Below are 26,918 nucleotides of genomic sequence, written 5' to 3' on the forward strand. Positions count from 1 at the left end.
AATGGTGAAGGTGAAAAATTTGTAAAGGAAAAGAAACTTACTGCGATTATCTCAAAATAACGGTTCTGATGAAAAGGTACTGGGTTTAAGAAGGTGATGGTCCCAGCATTTGGTGGAGTAGGGTCTAGAGTGCCCTATAAGCAAAGGGAGTTTTTGATATTAAGAATAAAACTTTCAATACGCAGTAAATAGTGGTGGTATGTCTGTAATTGTACTTACTGGAGTGCCATGAGGCAGTGTGACCCCTTAAAGAATTGGTGTAGATAGGTTGGTAGTTAATCCGTTGATGCTGCGTTAGTATGCTGCCATTCAAAGGGAGGTTTGATGTCCTGTTAGCATAACATGTAGTCGCTATTACTTAGCTGTTCGGAGTATAGTGAACTCAGTGATTAAGTGGTTCTGCCGCGAGTGGAAATATCAGGATTCAAAAGCAGATACCTGTTATACTTAATTGGGCTTCTACGCGGTACTCACTGTGTGGAGCCTGGATGCAGAGGAGGCGAGCGGTGTGCCTGTGTCCAGATAACTAACCGTTGTGCTGCAGAAGGTGTCCGCATTAGGTGTGCGGGGAACCGCTGCCCTGGAAGCCGATAATGATCACAGGTGCCCCGGGCCGGAAGCACGCTGTGTCTGTGGCGGGAATGAAGTGAGCGGAGTTTCGGGGTGACGTCACCTAAGTGTGAATGGGTGCACAGGAGGAACAGAAAACCAAAGCGTTTCGAGGGTCAGCAGCCCTCTTAGTCGTCTATCTACACCAATTCTTTAAGGGGTCACACTGCCTCACGGCACTCCAGTAAGTACAATTACAGACATACCACCACTATTTACTGCGTATTAAAAGTTTTATTGTTAATATCAAAAACTCCCTTTGCTTATAGGGCACACTAGACCCTACTCCACCAAATGCTGGGACCGTCACCTTCTTAAACCCAGTACCTTTTTATCAGAACCGTTATTTTGACATAATCGCAGTAAGTTTCTTTTCCTTTACAAATTTTTCACCTTCACCATCACCCCCCTACTACCATTGTCCTCCATACATGTATGGAGTAGCGCGGTGATATATTGTCGAACATTTTAGAAACTGTTCTTGTGTTTAGTGAGATATTGATTAAAACCTTACTTACCAGTGGGATGTACACATTTATGCTGAGCACGGTTTATTAAAATTTAGAACACACAGTGAACATATTTACAGATTCTTTCTTGTATGACTTATCTCATGTCTAACAAGATATGATTTCTTTACAAAAGATTTCCCACATAGTGAACATGAATACGGCTTCTCTCCTGTGTGACTTTTCTCATGTGTCACAAGACTTGATTTAGCGTTAAAGCATTTCTCACAGAGTGAGCATGAATACGGCTTCTCTCCAGTGTGAATTCTCTGATGTTTACGAAGTTGTGATTTCTCTGTAAAGCATTTTCCACATTGTAAACATGAAAACGGTTTCTCCCCGGTGTGAATTCTCTGATGTTTTACAAGATTTGTTTTATCTCTAAAAGATTTTCCACATTCTGAACATGAATATGGCTTCTCTCCTGTATGAATCCTCTGATGTGTAATAAGGCTAAATTTACCTGTAAAGCATTTCCCACATTCTGAACACGAATACGGCTTCTCTCCTGTGTGACTTCTTTCGTGTATCATAAGACTTGATTTAGCTGTAAAGCATTTCTCACAGACTGAACATGAATACAGCTTCTCTCCTGTGTGAGTTCTCTGATGTTTACGAAGTTTTGTTTTCTCTGTAAAGCATTTTTTACATTGTAAGCATGAAAATTGTTTCTCACCTGTATGAATTCTTTGATGTGTAATAAGATTCCACTTATCTCTAAAACATTTCCCACATTCTGAACATGAATATGGCTTCTCTCCTGTATGAATTCTCTGATGCCTAATAAGACTCCCTTTATCTGTAAAGCATTTCCCACATTCTGAACAAGAATATGGAGTCTCTCCTGTGTGAACTCTCTGATGTTTAATAAGACTCCCTTTATCTGTGAAAGACTTCTCACATTCCAAACATGAAAATGGCTTTTCTCCCGTGTGAATTCTCTGATGTGTCTCAAGATGTGATTTACATAAAAAACATTTCCCACATTCTGAACATGAATATGGCTTCTTTCCTGTATGAATTCTGTGATGTTTTACAAGACTTCCTTTATCTGTGAAGGCCTTCCCACATTCTGAACATGAAAATGGCTTTTCTCCGGTGTGAATTCTCTGATGTATAACAAATTTTGATTTAGATATAAAGAATTTCCCACATTCTGAACAGGAGTATGGCTTCTCTCCTTTGTGCTTTTTTTGTGTTAAAAAATCTGAGGTTTTAGTAAGTTGCTTGTCACACTGAAATCTTGTATGCACTTTGTCACCTGGATATGTGGTAACAATGCGAGATTGCTCAGGAGAGGATTCCTCATGAGTAGGAGGACTATAAGAAAGTGAAGTACTGTGAAGTCCAGGAGGTTCATGAAGGGCAATGAGGTTTTCTCCATTAGAGTGCTTCCTGATATCTTCATTTTTACAATTTAGTGATAAACCGTTATTCTCACAAGGATTTCCTAGAAGGATGAAAGATAGAAAAAAAATCACATCTATTCTACAACACAAAAGGCATTTCTAAATTTCTGTTATGGAGCTCATAATGTAGACCCTAGTCAGTGAAAGTACTGGTGATAATGAAGACAACTACATGCCATAACATTAACGCAATGACGGGCAAAATGAAGAATACTTATAAACTGGTGACATTGGCACAAATCGGGTGGCAGAGATTAGACAGCAAATATACAGTTTATAATAATAATAATAAGACAATTCTTAAAGGGAACCTGCCATCAGGAGTTACCACCTAATGTACCCCCCAGTGCCATTTCACTCAAGTAGCAAGCTTCCCATTACGCCATTAGTGTAGAAAAGTGTCCACGCAATTAAAAATGGTGTTTTAATATTTCAATACAGTATGAAAAAGAGACTGACTTATCACAAAGGTGGCCCTACATCCAGGAGCAGTCGAGCTCCAGCCACAATAATCATGTCTACAGTATGCCTAAGGCCTCCTTCACACATCCATTTATTTCCGGGATTCCAGAAAAAAAAAGGTACCAGAGATACCCATGTCTGTAATACTTGCGGCACACATGTGGCAGCCATGTGCTGCCCTTGTGAAGCATCAGTACCACACGGACTGCCGCAGGGGAAGAAGCGCTACAGTAAGTGCTGTTCCCTGGCAGCAGGTGCTGAAGACGGCTCTCATCATCATCGTTCTGCCAGCGATCAGAGAGTTATATTAAAGTCAGAATGATGCCACCAGGTAGGGGATTTGGGACTCTTACTCCCATCACCTGACACCTCCTGCCGCTAATAACAGTGACAGCAGGAACTGATTATCGGGGTATTCCTCACCCGCCGCCTGCGCTATAACATAAATTAATGAAAAAAACAGCGTGGGTTCCCCCCTCTTTTCTATAACTAGCCTGGCAAAACTCACAGCTGCGGGCTGCTTACCTCAGCTGTCAGCTTCAGCAAGATTGGTTATCAAGAATAGTGGTGTCCCCACGCTGTTTTTTAAATTATTTAACCCCTTCACCCCCAAGGGTGGTTTGCACGTTAATGACCGGGCCAATTTTTACAATTCTGACCACTGTCCCTTTATGAGGCTATAACTCTGGAACGCTTTGACGGATCTTGGCGATTCTGACATTGTTTTCTCGTGACATATTGTACTTCATGTTAGTGGTAAAATTTCTTTGATATAACTTGCGTTTATTTGTGAAAAAAATGGAAATTTGGCGAAAATTTTGAAAATTTTGCAATTTTCCAACTTTGAATTTTTATGCCCTTAAATCACAGACATATGTCACGCAAAATACTTAATAAGTAACATTTCCCACATGTCTACTTTACATCAGTACAATTTTGTAACCAAAATTTTTTTTTGTGACGGAGTTATAAGGGTTAAAAGTTGACCAGCAATTTCTCATTTTTACAACACCATTTTTTTTTAGGGACCACATCTCATTTGAAGTCATTTTGAGGGGTCTATATGATAGAAAATACTCAAGTGTGACACCATTCTAAAAACTGCACCCCTCAAGGTGCTCAAAACCACATTCAAGAAGTTTATTAACCCTTCAGGTGTTTCACAGGAATTTTTGGAATGTTTAAATAAAAATGAACATTTAACTTTTTTTCACACAAAATTTATTTCAGCTCCAATTTGTTTTATTTTACCAAGGGTAACAGGAGAAAATGGACCCCCAAAGTTGTTGTACAATTTGTCCTGAGTACGCTGATACCCCATATGTGGGGGTAAACCACTGTTTGGGCGCATGACAGAGCTCGGAAGGAAAGGAGCGCCATTTGACTTTTCAATGCAAAATTGACTGGAATTGAGATGGGACGCCATGTTGTGTTTGGAGAGCCCCTGATGTGCCTAAACACTGAAACCCCCTACAAGTGACACCATTTTGGAAAGTAGACCCCCTAAGGAACTTATCTTGATGTGTGGTGAGCACTTTGACCCACCAAGTGCTTCACAGAAGTTTATAATGCAGAGCCGTAAAAATAAAAAATCATATTTTTTCACAAAAATGATCTTTTCGCCCCCAATTTTTTATTTTCCCAAGGGTAAGAGAAGAAATTGGACCCCAAAAAATGTTGTGCAATTTGTCCTGAGTACGCTGATACCCCATATGTGGGTGTAAACCATTGTTTGGGCGCATGGCAGAGCTTGGAAGTGAAGGAGCGCCATTTGACTTTTCAATGCAAAATTGACTGGAATTGAGATGGGACGCCATGTTGCGTTTGGAGAGCTCCTGATGTGCCTAAACATTGAAACTCCCTACAAGTGACACCATTTTGGAAAGTAGACCCCCTAAGGAACTTATCTAGATGTGTGGTGAGCACTTTGACCCACCAAGTGCTTCACAGAAGTTTATAATGCAGAGCCGTAAAAATAAAAAATCATATTTTTTCACAAAAATGATCTTTTCGCCCCCAATTTTTTATTTTCCCAAGGGTAAGAGAAGAAATTGGACCCCAAAAAATGTTGTGCAATTTGTCCTGAGTACGCTGATACCCCATATGTGGGTGTAAACCATTGTTTGGGCGCATGGCAGAGCTTGGAAGTGAAGGAGCGCCATTTGACTTTTCAATGCAAAATTGACTGGAATTGAGATGGGACGCCATGTTGCGTTTGGAGAGCTCCTGATGTGCCTAAACATTGAAACTCCCTACAAGTGACACCATTTTGGAAAGTAGACCCCCTAAGGAACTTATCTAGATGTGTGGTGAGCACTTTGACCCACCAAGTGCTTCACAGAAGTTTATAATGCAGAGCCGTAAAAATAAAAAATCATATTTTTTCACAAAAATGATCTTTTCGCCCCCAATTTTTTATTTTCCCAAGGGTAAGAGAAGAAATTGGACCCCAAAAAATGTTGTGCAATTTGTCCTGAGTACGCTGATACCCCATATGTGGGTGTAAACCATTGTTTGGGCGCATGGCAGAGCTTGGAAGTGAAGGCGCGCCATTTGACTTTTCAATGCAAAATTGACTGGAATTGAGATGGGACGCCATGTTGCGTTTGGAGAGCTCCTGATGTGCCTAAACATTGAAACTCCCTACAAGTGACACCATTTTGGAAAGTAGACCCCCTAAGGAACTTATCTAGATGTGTGGTGAGCACTTTGACCCACCAAGTGCTTCACAGAAGTTTATAATGCAGAGCCGTAAAAATAAAAAATCATATTTTTTCATAAAAATGATCTTTTTGCCCCCAATTTTTTATTTTCCCAAGGGTAAGAGAAGAAATTGGACCCCAAAAAATGTTGTGCAATTTGTCCTGAGTACGCTGATACCCCATATGTGGGTGTAAACCATTGTTTGGGCGCATGGCAGAGCTTGGAAGGGAAGGAGCGCCATTTGACTTTTCAATGCAAAATTGACTGGAATTGAGATGGGACGCCATGTTGCGTTTGGAGAGCCCCTGATGTGCCTACACATTGAAACTCCCTACAAGTGACACCATTTTGGAAAGTAGACCCCCTAAGGAACTTATCTAGATGTGTTTTGAGAGCTTTGAACCCCCAAGTGTTTCACTACAGATTATAACGCAGAGCCGTGAAAATAATTTTTTTTTTTTTTCTCAAAAATGATTTTTTAGCCCCCAGCTTTGTATTTTTACAAGGGTAACAGAATAAATTGGACCCCAAAATTTGTTGTCCAATTTGTCCTGAGTACGCTGATACCCCATATGTGGGGGGGAACCACTGTTTGGGCGCATGACAGAGCTCGGAAGGGAAGGAGCGCCATTTGGAATGCAGACTTAAATGGATTGGTCAGCAGCCGTCACGTTGCATTTGCAGAGCCCCTGATGTACCCAAACAGTACAAACCCCCCACAAGTGACCCCATATTGGAAACTAGACCTCCCAAGGAACTTATCTAGATGTGTTTTGAGAACTTTGAACCCCCAAGTGTTTCACTAAAGTTTATAGCGCAAATCCGTGAAAATAAAAATTCTTTTTTTTTTTTCACAAAAATGATTTTTTAGCCCCCAGTTTTGTATTTTCACAAGGGTAACAGGATAAATTGGACCCCAAAAGTTGTTGTCCAATTTGTCCTGAGTACGCTGATACCCCATATGTGGGGGGGAACCACTGTTTGGGTGCATGACAGAGCTCGGAAGGGAAGGAGCGCCATTTGGAATGCAGCCTTAAATGGATTGGTCTGCAGGCGTCACGTTGCATTTGCAGAGCCCCTGATGTACCCAAACAGTACAAACCCCCCACAAGTGACCCCATATTGGAAACTAGACCTCCCAAGGAACTTATCTAGATGTGTTGTGAGAACTTTGAACCCCCAAGTGTTTCACTACAGTTTATAACGCAGAGCCGTGAAAATAAAACATCTTTTTTTTCCCACAAAAATGATTTTTAGCCCCCCAAATTTTTATTTTCCTAAGGATAACAAGAGAGCTTGGACCCCAGAAGTTGTTGTTCAATTTGTCCCGAGTACGCTGATAACACATATGTTGGGGTAAACCCCTTTTTGGGCGCACGGGAGAGCTCGGAAGGGAAGGAGCACTGTTTTACTTTTTCAACGCAGAATTGGCTGGAATTGAGATTGGACGCCATGTCGCGCTTGGAGAGCCCCTGATGTGCCTGGACAGTGGAAACTCCCCAATTCTACCTGAAACCCTACCCCTAACCTCACCCCTAACCCTAATCCCAACGGTAACCCTAACCACACCCCTAGCCCTGACACACCCATAATTCTAATCCCAACCCTAATCCAAACGTAAATGTAATCCAAACCCTAACCCTAACTTTAGCCCCATCCCTAACTTTAGCCCCAACCCTAACTTTAGCCCCAACCCTAACTTTACCTCCAACCCTAGCCCTAACCCTAACCCTACCCCTAACCCTAACCCTAAACGTGACTGAAATACGTGGCACTGAAATACGTGGCACTGAAATACGTGGCACTGAAATACGTGGCACTGAAATACGTGGCACTGAAATATGTGATACGTGGCACTTAAATACGTGGCACTGAAACACGTGGCACTGAAATACGTGATACGTGGCACTGAAATACGTGGCACTGAAATACGTGGCACTGAAATACGTGGCACTGAAATACGTGGCACTGAAATACGTGGCACTTAAATATGTGATACGTGGCACTTAAATACGTGGCACTGAAACACGTGGCACTGAAATACGTGATACGTGGCACTGAAATACGTGGCACTGAAATACGTGGCACTGAAATACGTGGCACTGAAATACGTGGCACTTAAATACGTGGCACTTAAATATGTGATACGTGGCACTTAAATACGTGGCACTGAAATACGTGGCACTGAAATACGTGGCACTGAAATACGTGGCACTTAAATACGTGGCACTTAAATACGTGGCACTTAAATACGTGGCACTGAAATATGTGATACGTGGCACTTAAATACGTGGCACTGAAACACGTGGCACTGAAATACGTGATACGTGGCACTGAAATACATGGCACTGAAATACGTGGCACTGAAATACGTGGCACTGAAATACGTGGCACTGAAACACGTGCAACTGAAATACGTGGTACTAAAATATGTGGCACTGAAATACGTGATACGTGGCACTGAAATACGTGATACGTGGCACTGAAATACGTGGCACTGAAATACGTGGCACTGAAATACGTGGCACTGAAATACGTGGCACTTAAATATGTGATACGTGGCACTTAAATACGTGGCACTGAAACACGTGGCACTGAAATACGTGATACGTGGCACTGAAATACGTGATACGTGGCACTGAAATACGTGGCACTGAAATACATGGCACTGAAATACGTGGCACTTAAATACGTGGCACTGAAATATGTGATACGTGGCACTTAAATACGTGGCACTGAAACACGTGGCACTGAAATACGTGATACGTGGCACTGAAATACGTGGCACTGAAATACGTGGCACTGAAATACGTGGCACTGAAATACGTGGCACTGAAACACGTGCAACTGAAATACGTGGTACTAAAATATGTGGCACTGAAATACGTGATACGTGGCACTGAAATACGTGGCACTGAAACACGTGGCACTGAAATACGTGATACGTTGCCCTGAAATACATGGCACTGAAATACGTGGCACTGAAATACGTGGCACTGAAATACGTGGCACTGAAATACGTGGCACTGAAATACGTGGCACTATGACTGTCAGAAAATGTTCATTAAACGGTTAGGGGTGAGGTTAGGGGTAGAGTTAGGGTTAGGGTTTGGATCCCTTTATCACCTTGATGGTGGTGGGTGGCTTTTCAGTGTGTTTTCTGTTTTTTTTCGATAAAAATGCATGCGTTTTTAACGCAAACAAACGCATGTGCTTAAAAACACCAAGAAAATACTGCAGGTTGTATTTCTGAAAATTAACGCATGCAGAAAAAAACCGCATGCGTTTGAAAACGCGACCAAACGTCTACAAAAAAACGCATGCGTTTTCAATGTTAAATATAGGGAAAAAACGCTGCAGACAAAAACGCAAGTGTGAAACCAGCGACGCTTTTTATAGCAAAAAAGTTTTTGCGTCTCCACATTTTGAGAGCTATAATTTTTCCACATTTTGCTCCACAGAGTCATGTGAGGTCTTGTTTTTTGCGGGACGAGTTGACGTTTTTATTGGTAACATTTTCGGACACGTGACCGTTTTTGATCGCTTTTTATTCCGATTTTTGTGAGGCAGAATGACCAAAAACCAGCAATTCCTGAATTTCTTTTGGGAGAGGCGTTTATACCGTTCCGCGTTTGGTAAAATTGATAAAGCAGTTTTATTCTTCGGGTCAGTACGATTACAGCGATATCTCATTTATATCATTTTTTTATGTTTTGGCGCTTTTATACGATAAAAACTATTTTATAGAAAAAATAATTATTTTGGTATCGCTTTTTTCTCAGGACTATAACTTTTTTATTTTTTTGCTGATGATGCTGTATGGCGGCTTGTTTTTTTGCGGGACAAGATGACGTTTTCAGCGGTACCATGGATATTTATATCAGTCTTTTTGATCGCGTGTTATTCCACTTTTTGTTCGGCGGTATGGTAATAAAGCGTTGTTTTTTGCCTCGTTTTTTTTTTTTTTTTCTTACGGTGTTTACTGAAGGGGTTAACTAGTGGGGCAGTTTTATAGGTGGGGTCGTTACGGACGCGGCGATACTAAATATGTGTACTTTTATTGTTTTTTTTTTTTATTTAGATAAAGAAATGTATTTATGGGAATAATATTTTTTTTTTTTTTTCATTATTTTGGAATATTTTTTTTTATTTTTTTTTACACATTTGGAAATTTTTTTTTTTACTTTTTTACTTTGCCCCAGGGGGGACAATACAGATCGGTGATCTGCCAGTTTGCATAGCACTCTGACAGATCACCGATCTGCGAGAAGTACAGGCTGCTTCACAGTGCCTGCTCTGAGCAGGCGTCTGTGAAGCCACCTCCCTCCCTGCAGGACCCGGATCCGCGGCCATCTTGGATCCGGGTCTGGAGCAGGCAGGGAGGGAGGTAAGACCCTCGCAGCAACGCGATCACATCGCGTTGCTGCGGGGGGCTCAGGGAAGCCCGCAGGGAGCCCCCTCCCTGCGCGATGCTTCCCTGCACCGCCGGCACATCGCGATCATGTTTGATCGCGGTGTGCCGGGGGTTAATGTGCCGGGAGCGGTCCGTGACCGCTCCTGGCACATAGTGCCGGATGTCAGCTGCGATATGCAGCCGACACCCGGCCGCGATCGGCCGCGCTCCCCCCGTGAGCGCGGCCGATCGGCTATGACGTACTATCCCGTCGGCGGTCATACGGGCCCACCCCACCTCGACGGGATAGTACGTCGGATGTCAGGAAGGGGTTAAATAAATAATTTTAAAGAACGGCATGGGGTCCATCCCATTTTTTTATTATGTATACCCCTTCTCACATGTAAAGCGCCATGGAATAAATGGCGCTATAATAATAAATAATAATTTTTGACAACCAGCCTTGCTAAAGCTCACAGCTGGGGGCTGGTATTCTCAGGCTGGTAAGGGGCAATTGATATAGGCCCCCCAGCCTAAAAACAGCAGCCCGCCCACACGGGACACCCTCCTCCCCTCCCCCCATGGCACACAGGACATCCTCCTCCCCTCCCCCCATGGCACTCTCCTCCCTCACTCCATGGCACACGGGATATCCACCTCCCCTCCCCCCATGGCAAACGGGACACCCTCCTCCCCTCCCCCATGACAAATGGGACACCCTCCTCCCCTCCACCCATGGCACACGGGATACCCTCCTCCTCCACCCATGGCACACGGGACACCCTCCTCCCCTCCCCCATGGCACACGGGACACCCTCCTCCCCTCCCCCATGGCACACGGGACACCCTCCTCCCTTCCCCCCATGACACACGGGACACCCTCCTCCCCTCCCCCCATGGCACCCTCCTCCTTCACTCCAAGTACACGGGACACCCTCCTATCCTCCATGGCACACGGGACACCCTCCTCCCTTCCCCCCATGGCACACGGGACACCCTCCTCCCCCCATGGCACACGGGACACCCTCCCCTCCTCCCGCCATGACACACGGGACACCCTCCTTCCCCTCCCCCCATGGCACACGGGACACCCTCCTTCCCCTCCCCCCATGGCACACGGGACACCCTCCTTCCCCTCCCCCCATGGCACACGGGACACCCTCCTTCCCCTCCCCCCATGGCACACGGGACACCCTCCTTCCCCTCCCCCCATGGCACACAGGACACCCTCCTTCCCCTCCCCCCATGGCACACAGGACACCCTCCTCCCCCCCATGGCACATGGGACCCCCTCCTTCCCCTCCCCCCATGGCACACAGGACACCCTCCTTCCCCTCCCCCCATGGCACACAGGACACCCTCCTCCCCCCCATGGCACACGGGACCCCCTCCTTCCCCTCCCCCCATGGCACACAGGACACTCTCCTCCCCCCCCCCATGGCACACGGGACCCCCTCCTTCCCCTCCCCCCATGGCACACAGGACACCCTCCTCCCCTCCCCCCCATGGCACACAGGACCCCCTCCTCCCCTCCCCCCATGGCACACAGGACACCCTCCTTCCCCTCCCCCATGAAACACAGGACACCCTCCTCCCCTCCCCCATAGCACACGGGACATCCTCCTTCCCCTCCCCCATGGCACACCCTCCTCCCCTCCCCCCATGGTACACAGGACACCCTCTTCCCCTCATGGCATACAGGACACTCTCCTCCCATGGCACACAGGACATCTTCCTCCCCTCCCCCATGGCACACAGGACACCCTCCTCCCTTCCCTCATGGTACACAGGACACTCTCCTCCCCTCCTCCATGGCACACAGGACACCCTCTTCCCCTCATGGCATACAGGACACTCTCCTCCCATGGCACACAGGACATCTTCCTCCCCTCCCCCATGGCACCCAGGACACCTTCCTCCCTTCCCTCATGGCACACAGGATACTCTCCTCCCCTCCCCCCATGGCACACAGGACACCCTCCTCCCCTCCTCCATGGCACACAGGACACCCTCCTCCCCTCCTCCATGGCACACAGGACACCCTCTTCCCCTCATGGCATACAGGACACCCTCCCCCATAGCACACGGGACATCCTCCTTCCCCTCCCCCATGGCACACCCTCCTCCCCTGGCACACAGGACACTCTCCTCCCCTCCCCCCATGGTACACAGGACACTCTCCTCCCATGGCACACAGGACATCTTCCTCCCCTCCCCCCATGGCACACAGGACACTCTCCTCCCCTCCCCCATGGCACACAGGACACCCTCCTCCCCTCCCTCATGGCACACAGGATACTCTCCTCCCCTCCCCCCCATGGCACACAGGAAACCCTCCTCCCCTCCTCCATGGCACACAGGAAACCCTCCTCCCCTCCTCCATGGCACACAGGACACCCTCCTCCCCTCATGGCATACAGGACACCCTCCTCCCCTCATGGCATACAGGACACCCTCCTCCCATGGCACACAGGACACCCTCCCTCCCCTTCCCCATGGTAATTAGTCCCCAGAAAGGCTGCCTGCTATGTACTGGCTATTGGGCACGCTGCAGCGAGGGTGATTTAACTACTTCCACACAGGCAGGAACAATAATTATCAACGTCGCTGCAAAGACGCCCAATTGCACAGGACAAGGTATGCCGCCACCAGCTCCAATTTTGGTAATTATTAACGGGTCCGGAGCCAACCCAAATCAGTAGTGTAATTCACTTCAGAGGACACGACAGTTCGTTATAGAGCATGGAGAGACAAGCTAGTAGTTTAATATTTTACTCCTAAAAAAGGTAGGCAGTGTTTACAAACTATAAAAAAAAGATATTATAAAAGAGACATCTTATATGTACAATTCAATTTTAATCCTCTTTTTATTTGTAATTGTAAAGAACACTTACAGGTCATTCAGATCATTTCATCTCCTAGTTGCCCATGTGCTCAGGAGACACATCAAGATGCATGTCACATCTGTAGAGCAGCTAGACCCCGGGCACAAGACACTGCAAGAATGCTGTCTCACTAAGTTATTCCTAGCCCAAAACCAAAGCCCTCCCCTGTGGTGACATCACTTAGAGGCTGAAATCTCCCCTTTACTTAGAATATGAAAACTATTATTACGAAAAATCTCGCTGTATGAACCTCGTATAAGAAAGACACAATGATCAGAATGTGCCCCACATCATGGGGATTATTTTTTGTAAGAGTACACACAGAGTAATTACCTAAACCACTTACAAAGAAATCCACGCTTTGCACTCATTGCGTTTAGCTGCTAGTGCTTTCAGTGAGTGATAGATCTATCGATGGACATCCGAAATATATAATTCTTATATCCCTAGCCCGGATCAGTGCCCCTATATATCCCGTTAATAGAACAAAGAAATGCATGCAGTTTGCAAGTGGCTATACCAATTCGGGCTGGTATTGGTTGGGAGGAGGAAATGTGTAGTGTAGGGAGATTTGTCTGCTGCAGCTGAAAGCCATAAAACTTCTTCAGTGATTCTACTGAGGGTTTTGAATTACACACATGGCAGCAGGCAGAGTGAGAAAAGATGGGGGGGGGGGGGGGGGGTCGGAATTGCCCACAGCGTGTCTGTCCTCTGCCCTGGGATGTAGCAGAGCTCAGTGTGCGCGATCATAGAAAGTCAAATACCTCTTGTTCCTGACACCCCTCCCCCTACACAGAATCTCATTAGTAGCCGCCGTCACCTCCAATCTCAGTAATGGAACAATGTTTCCTAACTGAATAGAAATTTTACCCCGGAACTGAGAATTCTGAGACGGAATAAGAAATGCGCAGATTTCTGTGGTGACAGGTTACAGAGTTTCCTATTCATACAATTCATAAAGTTTATTATTCTTTATCGAGTTTAATAAAAACTGATCAAAAAGTTGTGTATAACATATATTAATGAAAAATACTGCCCACAGTTACAGCGACCCTCCACCCCGGGACTGAACAAACACTACACAGTAGTGCAGTAATAGGTCTACCCCACCCTCCCCTGCCTTTCCTGTGCGGTGGCCTATGGGGCAGCGCCACATCTTATTAAACTTCCGCAGTTTGCTGGGCGTTACCAGTTACCTATCTATTCTGCACCTGGTTTCATTGCTCTCGTTTGTCTTTCTTGAGCTTCTATGGCTTCCATAATACTCCGGGCTGACTGAGACCTCTATCTACATGACCATTCTTACTCTGCTTTCTGATTCTCACATCGTCCTCGCTTCTTGATTTTGTCTCGTACCGCCCATCTTTGGTTTTGATCTGACATGTTGACCTTCTTCTGCCAGCTTGCTCTACCAGCCAGCAGCTACTATAAGGATGCCACCCAGGTGTGTGCGTTGTAAGTCCAGATCACTGTATAATGGTAAAAAGATGAAAGCCGGGATTTGCTATATGGAGACTGTCTGTAAGCGCCTTATTACTAGGAACGGACGGGATTCCTCCATCGGTTCATCTTTACAGGAGAAAAATGGAGGATACAAGGAAGGGAGTCTATATATGATGAACGTACAGTCACTTTTCTGTCTCAAGGTGGACGGTCGTTTTGTCACTCAACTTGTGTAGCACATAAAGAGTAAAATTTCAAAAAAACAACAGCAGAATAAAGTTAAATTTCATCCTATGTATTGGAAAAAAAAGTTCACACATTTTCAGAACATCAATGAGGACACGCTATTTTGGGAATTTAGGTATTTTGCCATTGGAATGAGATTTCTAGACAACATTTTGTTAGTCTGGAGAGAAGGTTCTTCTAAATAGGCAGTCCCAATATCACTATGTGGTCTTATAATGAAGTGCACACTATATAACCCATATTTAATATCTGGCCTGTTCTGTACATATCACCTTCTTAGTATGCCCCTCCAGGCTCTATTTACCTTTCAGTTTCCATTGGTACCAATATATAGTGAGGAGCCATATGTTACATGCCAGGGGTCCAACAGGGCTGGATGTTATACACTGGGAAAGGGGCAACGGTGCAGGATGTTATACACCGGATAGGCAAAGGAGCCAGATGTTATACACTGGGGGAGAAACAGAGCTGGAATTTATACACTAAAGGCCAACGGGGCTAGATGTTACACACAGGAGGGCAATAGGGAATGAAAAAGAAGCCAGAACACACGGGACTTGTGGAAGAAAAATATGGATGTAAAGGATGAAAAGAGTATTAATAAAGGTAAAAGGAAAACTAAATATGTGTTTCCTAAAACATTAACAAGAGGTGTGAAGGCGGCACCGTTATTCATCGGTGCACTGCCGGACTCTACAGGAGCAGCCGCGCCATCACCGGACGATTCTGCTGTGATGTGGACAGCGGATAAAGCTTCACTGCAAAGGAGACTCCACACCATATCACAAACTGGTCAACGTCATCACACATCGGTCATCATCACATACCTGTGGAAACATCTACCGAAATCTCCTCCTTCCCGCCACTCACACACGGCTGATCCCCCCTCGTCTTCACTTCTTCTTCTGTCTCATCCTTCACTTTATTCTTAGTCGGATCTTCCTCCTGATATATCAGATGTAACAATCAGCACAATACAAGAAACCACCAAAATCTGTGACATCGATCAGAAATGTCCCTCCATATACAGATCCGGTACAGGGCTCAGCACCGTCTACCTGATGATCCTCCGGGATGTTGTGATTCTCCTCCGGACAGTCCTGAGGATACAGAGGATGGCGACATCTCTCTGGTGGATTTCTCCTCCAGGATCCATCTGTAGGAAACACACAGTGATGGAAAAGATTGTGTCATGTGATGATGAGATGGTTGCAGCAATAGTAGGTGACCACAGCACAGACATGAGTCTCACCCTGCTGATCGGCCCATATTGCGATCGTCTCTTCAGCTTCATCGATAACCTCAACCTTAATATCAATCAGTTGTTCACCCTAAAAAGAAAAATGTAAGATGAGCTCAGGTCCCATCACTTCATGGTCAGATGTTGTGGAGGCTTCAGTGTCATCTACCTGATGATCCTCCGGGATGTTGTGATTCTCCTCTGGACAGTACTGGGAATACAGGGGACGGGGACATCTCTCTGGTGGATTTCCCCTCCTGGATCCATCTGTGGAGACACACAGACTGAATATATGACCTGACATTTATCTGTCTATATATGAGACACGTCTATCGGAACCAGTAATTCTAGGTTTATGTATCAGGGACTAAATTACATTGTTGTGGTCCTCAGCACTGGTACCGAGGTCCCAACACATTGTGGGCCCCAAGTATGAAGTGATAATCAAAGCCTAATGCTCTCTGCTCTACCCTCGGAGGATGAGGACCTTGAGGAGAGGGACAGAGAAGACCCTCATCAGTCAGATGGAGGAGCTGCACTAATAAACACAACTTCTCCAAGTTTTGTCGGCACCAGTGATGGAACCAAAGAGGAGCTGGAGAAAGCTCCACATTTCTATTCAGCTGTTTCTTCTCTCCTAATTTACCGTAATGGAGATTGGGGGAAGGACGGTTACCATTTAACAGTGATTGTTTTTTGACAGGTCATGATGTCACCATGAGGACATTGAGGAGGCCTCCCTCCTAGAAAGGATCCTCTGGGATCACTCTAAGAGGAGAGAACCTGACATCCTCCTATTAAAAGGCGAGTTGTCGCAAGTGGACAGTAGAAAATTGGAAACGGGAAATTTGGAGTGATGAGACAAAAGTCAATAGACGGCTCTGATAGCTGCAAATGGGTCTGGAAAAAACAAGGGAAAAAAAGGGTTAATAGATAAATTGTAGGAACTTAAGTTCAGTGGAGAAAGCCTGATGATATGAGTTTTTTCACAGCCAAGGTGTCGGATACTTGACCAGGATCGATGGTGGTCTCAATGCTGAGCTAGATGTGTGAGTATCCTACAAGATGAGTTACTTTGTACACTCGAGTACTATGTGTAGGAAAAGGACGACATAGTGTTCCAGTAGGACAATGACCCAAACCATAGGTCGAAAATGGCTAAGATATGATTCAATGACAATGAAGTAGAGGTGCTAGATTGTCCCCACAGTCCCCAGACCTCAACCCAATCCAACACTTGAGGATAGAATGGAAGAAATACCTGTATACAAACCTAAGTGAAGTGATCAGTAAGCATCAACATTGGGAACGTGAAGAAACCTGAGATCAGAGTTTAGAAGAGACAAATTTGAATCTGATAGAGAGCTGCCCAGGTTTCAGGTAGTGTTTAAAGCCAAAAGGTGGATTTATAAAATGATGGTGGTCTCACATTCGAAGCAGTCGTTGATGGTGAGATATGGAACCTGAAATTCAAAAGTTCAAAACTTTGTTACCCTTTTGTTTGTCAGTGTATTATAATTCAGGATACAATCTCGCTTTGGGACTTCAGTTGTGGCACTTCGGGCAGTGATATAAGAGCTGTTGTCACAGTGGTTGGTGATGGAGATAAGGACATCTCGCACATTGTCGCTGCATTGGGCTCTTCTCTCGCCCTTTCTCAGCAGTTGCCCAATTAGTGGCTTAGGGAGGCAGGCCTCCCTTATTTTTTCGCACGATGCCACACACATTACCATTGGCAGAGAGGGTCTTAAAGAGCCGGATACTAGTGTAGAAGTTATCCATGTAGAGGTGATAACCCTTATCCAGCAGTGGGTGCACCAATTCCTACACAATATTCCACTCACCGCCAGGACAGTGGTCATTCAGGGGGAGTAAATCCTGATGTTCCTCCCTTCGTAGACCCTAAATCTATGGATGTACCCTGATGTACTCTCGCACAGCATAATTCCGCATGTTGTCCTCTTAATGGGCAGGCATCGTCAGAATTTCACCCTCCTTTTAAATAAACCAGAGACTCATCTACAAAAATGTCCCTTGTTGTGGCCTCAGTAATTTTTCTGCTGAAGTAGTTGACTACTGGTTGAATTTTATATAGACCATCAAACTTGTGATCATCTTGTGAGGACACTGCACATTATCAGCATAAAGCCAGGATCACACTTGTGAGAAACTTGCACGAGTTTCGCACCTCAATACCCGGCACTCGGACTGGAGCGTTCAAGTGCATAGAAATACATGCAGCCGCACACTCCCGTCCCGAGTGCCGGCGGCAGTGCTGGGTATTGAGATGCGAGATTCATGCGAGTTTCTCGCAAGTGTGATCCCGGCCTTAGGGAAACATTTTTTGTATTGCTTCAAATCGTGTCCTTGTCATGGCCATACGGATACCGGTGAGCTGTAGAAAATATCAGTACTCCAGTATTCCCGCAGCTCTGGTTTATTCATGAGGCCCATATGCAGCACAAGACCCCAAAATGTCATCATTTCTGCTGCATTTACAGGGGTCCATCTGGCGTGTGACGATGTGGGATTTTGGTTAAAAAAATTGGGCATATAAATTTGTCTGGGCCTCATAAGATTTATTATATCCTCACTGTAGAACCAATGTCACTGAGACCTCTGCCAAAAAAAATGGAGTCCTGAGTTGTCCATGAAATCCGGAACAAGAGGCTGATAATTTCTTTGAGGGGGGGATGGAGACCATATGGCATTGATTTCCAAAGGGTTAAGGCGCCTTGCTGGGGGTCCCTCCTAACTAGATGTGGAGGAGGAGGAAAAATAGAGGAACGTAGGATCGTCCTCACTGTCTGAATAGGAGGCAAGGAAAGCGTCTGCCTCCTCTGGTGAATGGCGTCTTCTTCAAGAATCGGCCAGTTGAATTATCTTCATCTCACCTGTGTGATGTGCAAGTGGAGCTTTTACATGAGTATTGTGTGTGGCGTCTGTAACTATTTATTATGAAAATTAATAAAAAAGTAGAGAATGAAATTAGAGAAAAAATTAGAATAATTACCAGTAGATGTAAACAACAAACTTGGTCTAAAAAGGATGACAGTGACGTCACTACACTAATACTTTACCTATGAAGCTACTCGGTAATATTTTTTTTTTCTGCAAAAGAAAAACAGCCGTCACTAACTGTCATGTCGGATGCTGTTCAGACCAGGTCGTTCGACAGACAGAGGTAATTCCGCTTTTGACCACTATGTGCTCATTGGCGTCGGCTAGATTTTATCTAGCTGTTCCGGGGTTAATTTACCTAATCCTCGGATTGGAAGCTGGGCCATTCCAATGGCCTTTAAATAGTTCTCCTGATCATTGGGCGTCGCCGATTATAGCTTCTGTCTTGTGCGTTGTTATCTCGGTCTGGAGTGGTGAGCTAGTAGTTGAAGTATCGTTGCTGGTGGTGTATTTTCCTTTGTCTTATTTACTCCTTCCTGTATTTGTGTTTATTTTGCCCTGTGCATTTATAGTGTATTCCTGAGTGTCTGCGGCATGGTGTATATTTTCCTTTATCCTTGTCTGTGCTAACTGTGTGTATTGGTGTATTACCTCTTCACTGGGTGGTGGGCGGTGGTTTCAGCCTATGGTTGAAACAGGAGACAGGGCGAGGGTCGAGGCCTAGACATGCACACCATCAGTGTAAACTCTAGGTAGAGGGTCAGTCAGGATTTCAGTCTGAGGGAAATTGCAGGGGCCCGGGTTATTAGCTCTTGCCCACCTAGTCTCCCCATGACATTATAATTGGCCCAACAAAAAAAAAAAAAAAAAAGGGTTTCCTTTTTTTTGTTTTGTCATGGATCCCATGACTTCCATAACCCGCCAGTTGGAGGTGCTGTCCCTACAGGTCACTGAGTTGAGGGGGGCAGTGCAGCAACAGGGACTAGCAGTATCTAATGTGCAAGCTGGAGCGACAGGTAGAGTTGCTGAGGCTAAATTTCCTTTGCCTGAAAAATTTGCTGGGGAACGCAGTAAATTTGTTTCTTTTCGTGAAGCTTGCAAACTATATTTCCGTATGCGCCTGATCTCCTCAGGTAATGAGGCTCAGCGTGTGGGCCTGGTGTTGTCATTGTTAAGCAGGGATCCCCAAGCATGGGTGTTTTCTTTGCCATCTGATTCTGCAGCATTTGACTCTGTGGAGACGTCTGCTCCCCTAATGTGATTCCTCCCCACATATAAAAGCTTCTTGGTACTAACTACTATTGTTACTATTTATTCTGCTACTCCACTCATAGAAAAAAAAATCCCCTGGTACAAACTGATCAGCAATACCAGAGCACTGCCGCCACAGCAAGCACACACGTAAGTGTTGGAAAAACAAAAAGCCCCAAAAGCTGAGCACAAATGCTCAGAGCAGAATGGGGAATTGGGGAAATGAGGTAGGCATGGGATGCACACATCTAAAAAGGTCCCAAAAAAAGTGAGACAAAAATTCACATGAGAGTTGGGGTAATTTGGGGTGTGTGGACCTGGTACAGGGATCACAGATCAGTCACACAGCACAGCAGTCAGAAGAGATCGCAGGAGGATGGCAGCCACTGGCCACCAGTTATTTCTCTCTCGCAGGTACACAGGGGCTACACAACTGCTCTGCACACCAGATCTGAGGGATATATAGCGTGCAGAGCGGTGATTGTTACTTTAATTGAACCCTTTTTGCGCTGATTGATCAGTAACTATCGACTAGCGAACCGGTGCCAAAACAATTAATAATCAGACTGGACGCTGCGATCACCCCACCAATGTTAACTGCTCTGATAGGTGCCATCTCAGACATTACCAATCATAGCTTGCCTAATTAGATTTTTGTTTTTTTACAATTTTGTCAACACGCTGTGATTGGCTGCTCAAGAGTTGGCCAACCAATCCTTGTTGAAGTGGATAAGGCAGAAGGTGGTACAGCCCCCCGTGTTGATGTACAGGGATGGTCTGCGGTCAGAGACAGTACCCACCTTTACTCTGTCACCGCACGATTTACCGTGGTGACCGAAACTTGCTGCACCGCACATGTACAGCGCATATTGTAGAGGGATTAACGGAGACTTACACTGATTATCATAACCCTTGTGCTGCCCGATGTCCCCGCAGGGCCAAAAACTGCGTCACCATCCAACTTATATCGTTCTGATCAGACCTCGGGAAGAGGAAAAGCTGGACCACCATTTCGCTGTCGTTGAGCCCTTGCAACTAGAACACCCCATCCAGTGCATTCTGACCTCATGTGATAAGGCTCTTTAACCCCTTCCTGACATCTGGTGTTCATGCATGGAGGATGCCAGGTGAAATGTGGAGCAACCACAGATTGCTGCCATTTAACCATTTCACTGCTGCTGACAGCTCCATGTAACTGGTTGGTGTCATGATCAAGGTCGGGGTTTGCTTCTTGATTCTCTTTCCCCGGCCTGGTCATGGAGGAATTACCGTATTTTTCGGACTACAAGACGCACTTTCCCCCCCCCAAAAAAAGGAGGGAAAATGGGGGGTGGGTCTAATAGTCGCAATGCAGGCTTACCGTGGCGGCAGAGGTGCGGTGGCAGAGGTGCGGCGGCAGAGGTGTGGCAGCAGAGGTGCGGAGATGAGGAGGCGCAGTGAGCGGGGTCCCTTTTCCCGGTGAGGTGATGCAGCAGCCCGGTAAGGCAGCAGAGCCGGGTGAATCCTGATGTTATCGGTGGGCGCGGCCATCTTCCTGAGGCCGCGCGTTCGCAGATGGAGCTCTGCTGCCCGGGGCTTCAGGAAAATGGCCACGGGATGCCGCGCGTGCGCAGATGGGGATCGCGGCGGCCATTTTCCTGAAGCCCCGGGCAGCAGAGCTCCATCTGCGAACGCGCGGCCTCAGGAAGATGGCCGCGCCCACCGATATCAACAGGATTCACCCGGCTCTGCTGCATTACCGGGCTGCTGCATCACCTCACCGGGACTTTGGACTCTGTATACTCCATCCTTTTGCTTCCCAGGATGGGTGCAGCAAGGTTCAAGAAGGATCTCGTGGGCACATGGACTGGAGATGATGGAGGTAGTGGTGTACATTGTGAAGCGAGTATTCCACAGGAGATCAGATGTCTGAGTCCTTGCCGCTTCCCGGCGCTCCTCAGCACCGCATGGCACAGTCGGCTCTCCGCCTCCAGCAGGGCTCGCAGCAGTACAGAGGCGCTTTTCCCGCAGTGTCCGGTCATGGCGGCTGTGTCTCGGTAGCGGAGCTCCTCACTTATTACCGGCTTCTGAAATAATTATTGCGCTGAGGAGCGCCGGGAAGCGGCAAGGACTCAGACATATGAGCTCCTGTGGAATACTCGCTTCACAATGTACACCACTACCTCCATCATCTCCAGTCCATGTGCCCACGAGATCCTTCCATCACCTCACCGGGGAAAGGGACCCCTCTCAAGCCATACCTCTCACTGTGCCTCCTCATCCCAGCACCTCTGTCTGTAACCACTGCTGCCACCCTCCCATGGACACCAGGCCGTGGCGTCACCCAAGCAGGAAGGGACCCTGCTCAGGTGCACGCCGTACCGCATCACCCCACCTCTGCCGCCACCATGCCTCCTGTGACCCTGCTCTGCCACCACCAGCCCTCAGGTAAGATACTGTAAATTCAGACAATAAGACGGACCCCCATCTTACAAAAAATCTTTATTTTTCTGCAGTTTTCACCCCAAATTTGGGGTGCGCCTTATGGTCCGGTGCGTCTTATAGTCCGAAAAATATGGTAACCTTTCCTGCCTCAATTTGGTTCTTGGGTGGCTATTTATTGGTTCTATTTCTGGTTGGCTGTTTCTGTGATACTTCTGGTCCTTGGCTGGAGCAGCTGATCCGTATACCCTAGTGATCTTTCTGCTTTTGACTTCCCGTGAATGTGTCTGACCTGTCCCCTATTCCTGACTGAACTCCGTCTTTGGTTTTTCTGTCTCTGGTATTGTGTTCCCACACAGGTTTTTTCCCTTTGGCTCATACCTTGGCTCCTCTTCCGTCTCACGTTTTGGAAACCACACTCCCGTCTGGCTCTGACTTTTGGCTAGTCTCTGACCTCGTGTTTTGCTGTGACCTCTGGTACTTCATCTCCCTCTTTGTTGCTGACTTCAGCCTGTCTGACTACTCTGCACAAAGTGTTAGGGTATGTGCACATGTTCCAGATCCGCAGCAGATTGGCCGCTGCGGATTTGCAGCAGTTTTCCCTGAGTTTACAGTACAATGTAACCCTAAGGAAAACAAAATCCGCAGTGCACATGTTCCGGAAAAAGAGGCGCTGAAACGTTGCGTTGTTTATTCCGCAGCATGTCAATTCCTTGTGCGGATTCCGCAGCAGTTTATACCTGCTCCATAATAGGAATCCGCACAAAATCTGCAAAAATCCACGGTAATTCCGCAGTGCGGGTTACCTGCGGATTTACAAAAATCCGCAGAATAATCCGCAATGCATGCACGTGGCCTTACACAGTAAGGGTACCGTCACACAGTACCATTTTGATCGCTACGACGGTACGATTTGTGACGTTCTAGCGATCTCGTTACGATATCGCAGTGTCTGACACGCAGCAGCGATCAGGGATCCTGCTGAGAATCGTACGTCGTAGCAGATCGTTTGGAACTTTATTTCGTCGCTTGATCACCCGCTGACATCGCTGGATCTTTGTGTGTGACAGCGATCCAGCGATGCGATCGCTTGTAACCAGGGTAAACATCGGGTAACTAAGCGCAGGGCCGCGCTTAGTAACCCGATGTTTACCCTGGTTACCAGCGTAAACGTAAAAAAAACAAACAGTACATACTTACATTCCAGTGTCTGTCCTCCGGCGTCTCAGCTTCTCTGCAGTGCGAGCGCCGGCCAGCCAGAAAGCGAGCACAGCGGTGACGTCTGACGTCACCGCTCTGCTTTCCGGCCGCTGTGCTTACACAGTGCAGAGAAGCTGAGACGCCGGGGGACAGACACCGGAATGTGAGTATGTACTGTTTGTTTTTTTTACGTTTACGCTGGTAACCAGGGTAAACATCGGGTTACTAAGCGCGGCCCTGCGCTTAGTAACCCGATGTTTACCCTGGTTACCCGGGGACTTCGGCATCGCTCCAGCGCCGTGATTGCAACGTGTGACCGCAGTCTACGACGCTGGAGCGATAATCATACGATCGCTGCGACGTCACAGATCGTGCCGTCGTAGCGATTAAAATGGTACTGTGTGACAGTACCCTAAGTGCGACCCTTTTTCCCGTTACAGCGCACCCTGGTGGTGGCCAAGCGCAACTGCTCAGCAGTTGCATAACAATTGGGTGTACCATTCTGCTGCCAGTCAGTCCTTTCATCGCAGGGTCCCAAAAATGAATTGCCATGACTGCCAGGGGCCTATAGAAGACTCATGTATCTGTTGCCAAGATTTTCCTACAAAACCCAGCATTTATAGGATCGCAGTTCCCATTATTTTCACACGAGGACAAAGACTTAAAACTGATGAAAACAAGAAGACAGCGGAGAAACTGCAACTCACAGATCAGAAGAAAATAATCAGGAAAATAAAAAAGGTTGTCAGACGGAGAAAATGTAGAGAAAACCAGAGCAAGTCTGGAGAAAACTCATCTATTATAGGACGACGCCGGAGAGACGTCATCACATCCACCGGAGCCAACAAGGAGCCTCGCTTCTCACCTCGTGGTGTAAGAGGCCGGAGCTCTTCCATCATCACGTCCTGGTACCGATCCTGGTGTCCTTCTAGATACTCCCACTCCTCCATGGAGAGATAGACAGCGACGTCCTGACACCTTATAGGAACCTGACAACAACCACACCGTCATCACCCAGAATCCTCCAGTGCCATCCTGTATAATGTCCCAGCAGTCACCTCTCCGCTCATCCCCCAGAATCCTCCAGTCCTGTATAATGTCCCAGCAGTCACCTCTCCGCTCATCCCCCAGAATCCTCCAGTCCTGTATAATGTCCCAGCAGTCACCTCTCCGCTCATCACCCAGAATCCTCCAGTCCTGTATAATGTCCCAGCAGTCACCTCTCCGCTCATCACCCAGAATCCTCCAGTCCTGTATAATGTCCCAGCAGTCACCTCTCCGCTCATCACCCAGAATCCTCCAGTCCTGTATAATGTCCCAGCAGTCACCTCTCCGCTCATCACCCAGAATCCTCCAGTTCTGTATAATGTCCCAGCAGTCACCTCTCCGCTCATCACCCAGAATCCTCCAGTGATGTATAATGTCCCAGCAGTCACCTCTCCGCTCATCACCCAGAATCCTCCAGTCCTGTATAATGTCCCAGCAGTCACCTCTCCGCTCATCACCCAGAATCCTCCAGTCCTGTATAATGTCCCAGCAGTCACCTCTCCGCTCATCACCCAGAATCCTCCAGTGATGTATAATGTCCCAGCAGTCACCTCTCCGCTCATCACCCAGAATCCTCCAGTCCTGTATAATGTCCCAGCAGTCACCTCTCCACTCATCACCCAGAATCCTCCAGTCCTGTATAATGTCCCAGCAGTCACCTCTCCGCTCATCACCCAGAATCCTCCAGTCCTGTATAATGTCCCAGCAGTCACCTCTCCGCTCAGCAGCTCAATCATCTTGTTGCTGAGCTCCAGGATCTTCTTGTTCCTCTCATGTAGCAGGGAGTGCGGGGGAGGCGCTGTGATGGGGCCCGGGCTCCGCCCTCCTGACTCCTGGAGATGGATGATGGGAGTCACACCGTCCCCCGGTGTCTTCCTCACTATTGTGTAATCCTGTGTATGGAGAGAGACACTTAGGGAGAAGATTCCTTCCCGACTCCAGATCTGACAATCAGTAGAAATCCCGGGATCAATAACCGTCTCCAGTAATCTGGGGCCATAACCGGGAATATTATTCCCCTCCGGACAGACATCCCGGCCCCTCTACAGCTCTTATAGGGGATCCCCATGACAACTCCTCCGGGCAGAGAGCTCCACACAATCACTGCTCTTACAGGAAAGAATCCTTCTCTCTATTCTGGATTTCCTCCTCCCGATGTCGGACTTGTCACAGAACACAATAAAGCTGATAGAAATGTAGAGGAGTTACCTCTCCGCTCAGCAGGGAGACGATCTCCAGGGCGAAGCGGAATAATCTTCTGGTGGTCTCATCCCTGTCCTCGTCCATCCTCGGGGTCATTCAGGAGGAGGAGGGATGAACACTGGATCAGCTGGAGGGATCTCGTCCTGCCGGCGTCTTCATGAGGAAGGAGAAGATGGAAATCACAGGGGACGAGAGAACGACAAGCACTAAATTCTGCCAAATATCAACATTTATCAGGAGGAAAAGTCACAAAACTCCACCGCGGCCTCCTCCGCCGATCTGACCGCTCATCATCAGCCTCGTAGGAGGACGGTCACCGTGGTAACTACACCGCCAGCAGGGGACGGTCACCGTGGTAACTACACCGCCAGGGGAGGACGGTCACCGTGGTAACTACACCGCCAGGGGAGGACGGTCACCGTGGTAACTACACCTCCAGCAGGAGACGGTCACCGTGGTAACTACACCACCAGCGGAGGACGGTCACCGTGGTAACTACACCTCCAGCAGGAGACGGTCACCGTGGTAACTACACCTCCAGCAGGAGACGGTCACCGTGGTAACTACACCTCCAGCAGGGGACGGTCACCGTGGTAACTACACCCCCAGCGGGGGCCGTGAGATGAGGAGCAGACGCTGCACATCCCCCATACAATGCTGCCCGTCCCCAACACTGAGGAGCCGCAGTCACATGGAGCAGGAGCCTCCACAGGAACAGCTCTGATCTCACCCCACACTCTCCTCTCACAGATTTACCACAAGCACCAAAACTCCACCAAACCCTCCTGTAATCTCACCGGAATGGCGGGAAATCTGCTGCTGGCTGACACCAGAGAACACGAGCTGCACACAACCAGGACGGAGCTGCTGCACTGAGAGCGGAAGGACCTGTGGTGACGTCACCGTCATGTGATCAGGGGGCGGGGCTCAGGAGGGAAGTGGTGAAGAAATTCTGATTCCGGCAGCTCCGGTGTAGACGGCTCAGCGGTGACAGGA

At 47.2% G+C, this 26,918-nt stretch overlaps 1 protein-coding gene across 1 annotated transcript; it reads right to left on the reverse strand.

The window, feature by feature from the left end:
* Positions 1-1,135: 1,135 nt before the first annotated feature.
* Positions 1,136-26,820, reverse strand: LOC143793529 (uncharacterized). Its single transcript, XM_077280579.1, has 9 exons — positions 26,720-26,820; positions 25,929-26,075; positions 25,433-25,612; positions 24,538-24,661; positions 16,069-16,166; positions 15,912-15,990; positions 15,718-15,815; positions 15,487-15,604; positions 1,136-2,568 (listed from the first exon to the last, which is right to left on the reverse strand). Exons 2-9 carry the CDS (start codon positions 26,016-26,018, stop codon positions 1,193-1,195), a joined length of 2,163 nt encoding a protein of 720 aa, XP_077136694.1. The 5' UTR covers positions 26,019-26,075; positions 26,720-26,820; the 3' UTR covers positions 1,136-1,192.
* Positions 26,821-26,918: the final 98 nt, after the last annotated feature.

Source organism: Ranitomeya variabilis, chromosome 1 (assembly GCF_051348905.1).
Source record: "Ranitomeya variabilis isolate aRanVar5 chromosome 1, aRanVar5.hap1, whole genome shotgun sequence".
In the NCBI taxonomy this organism is placed as follows: domain Eukaryota; kingdom Metazoa; phylum Chordata; class Amphibia; order Anura; family Dendrobatidae; genus Ranitomeya; species Ranitomeya variabilis.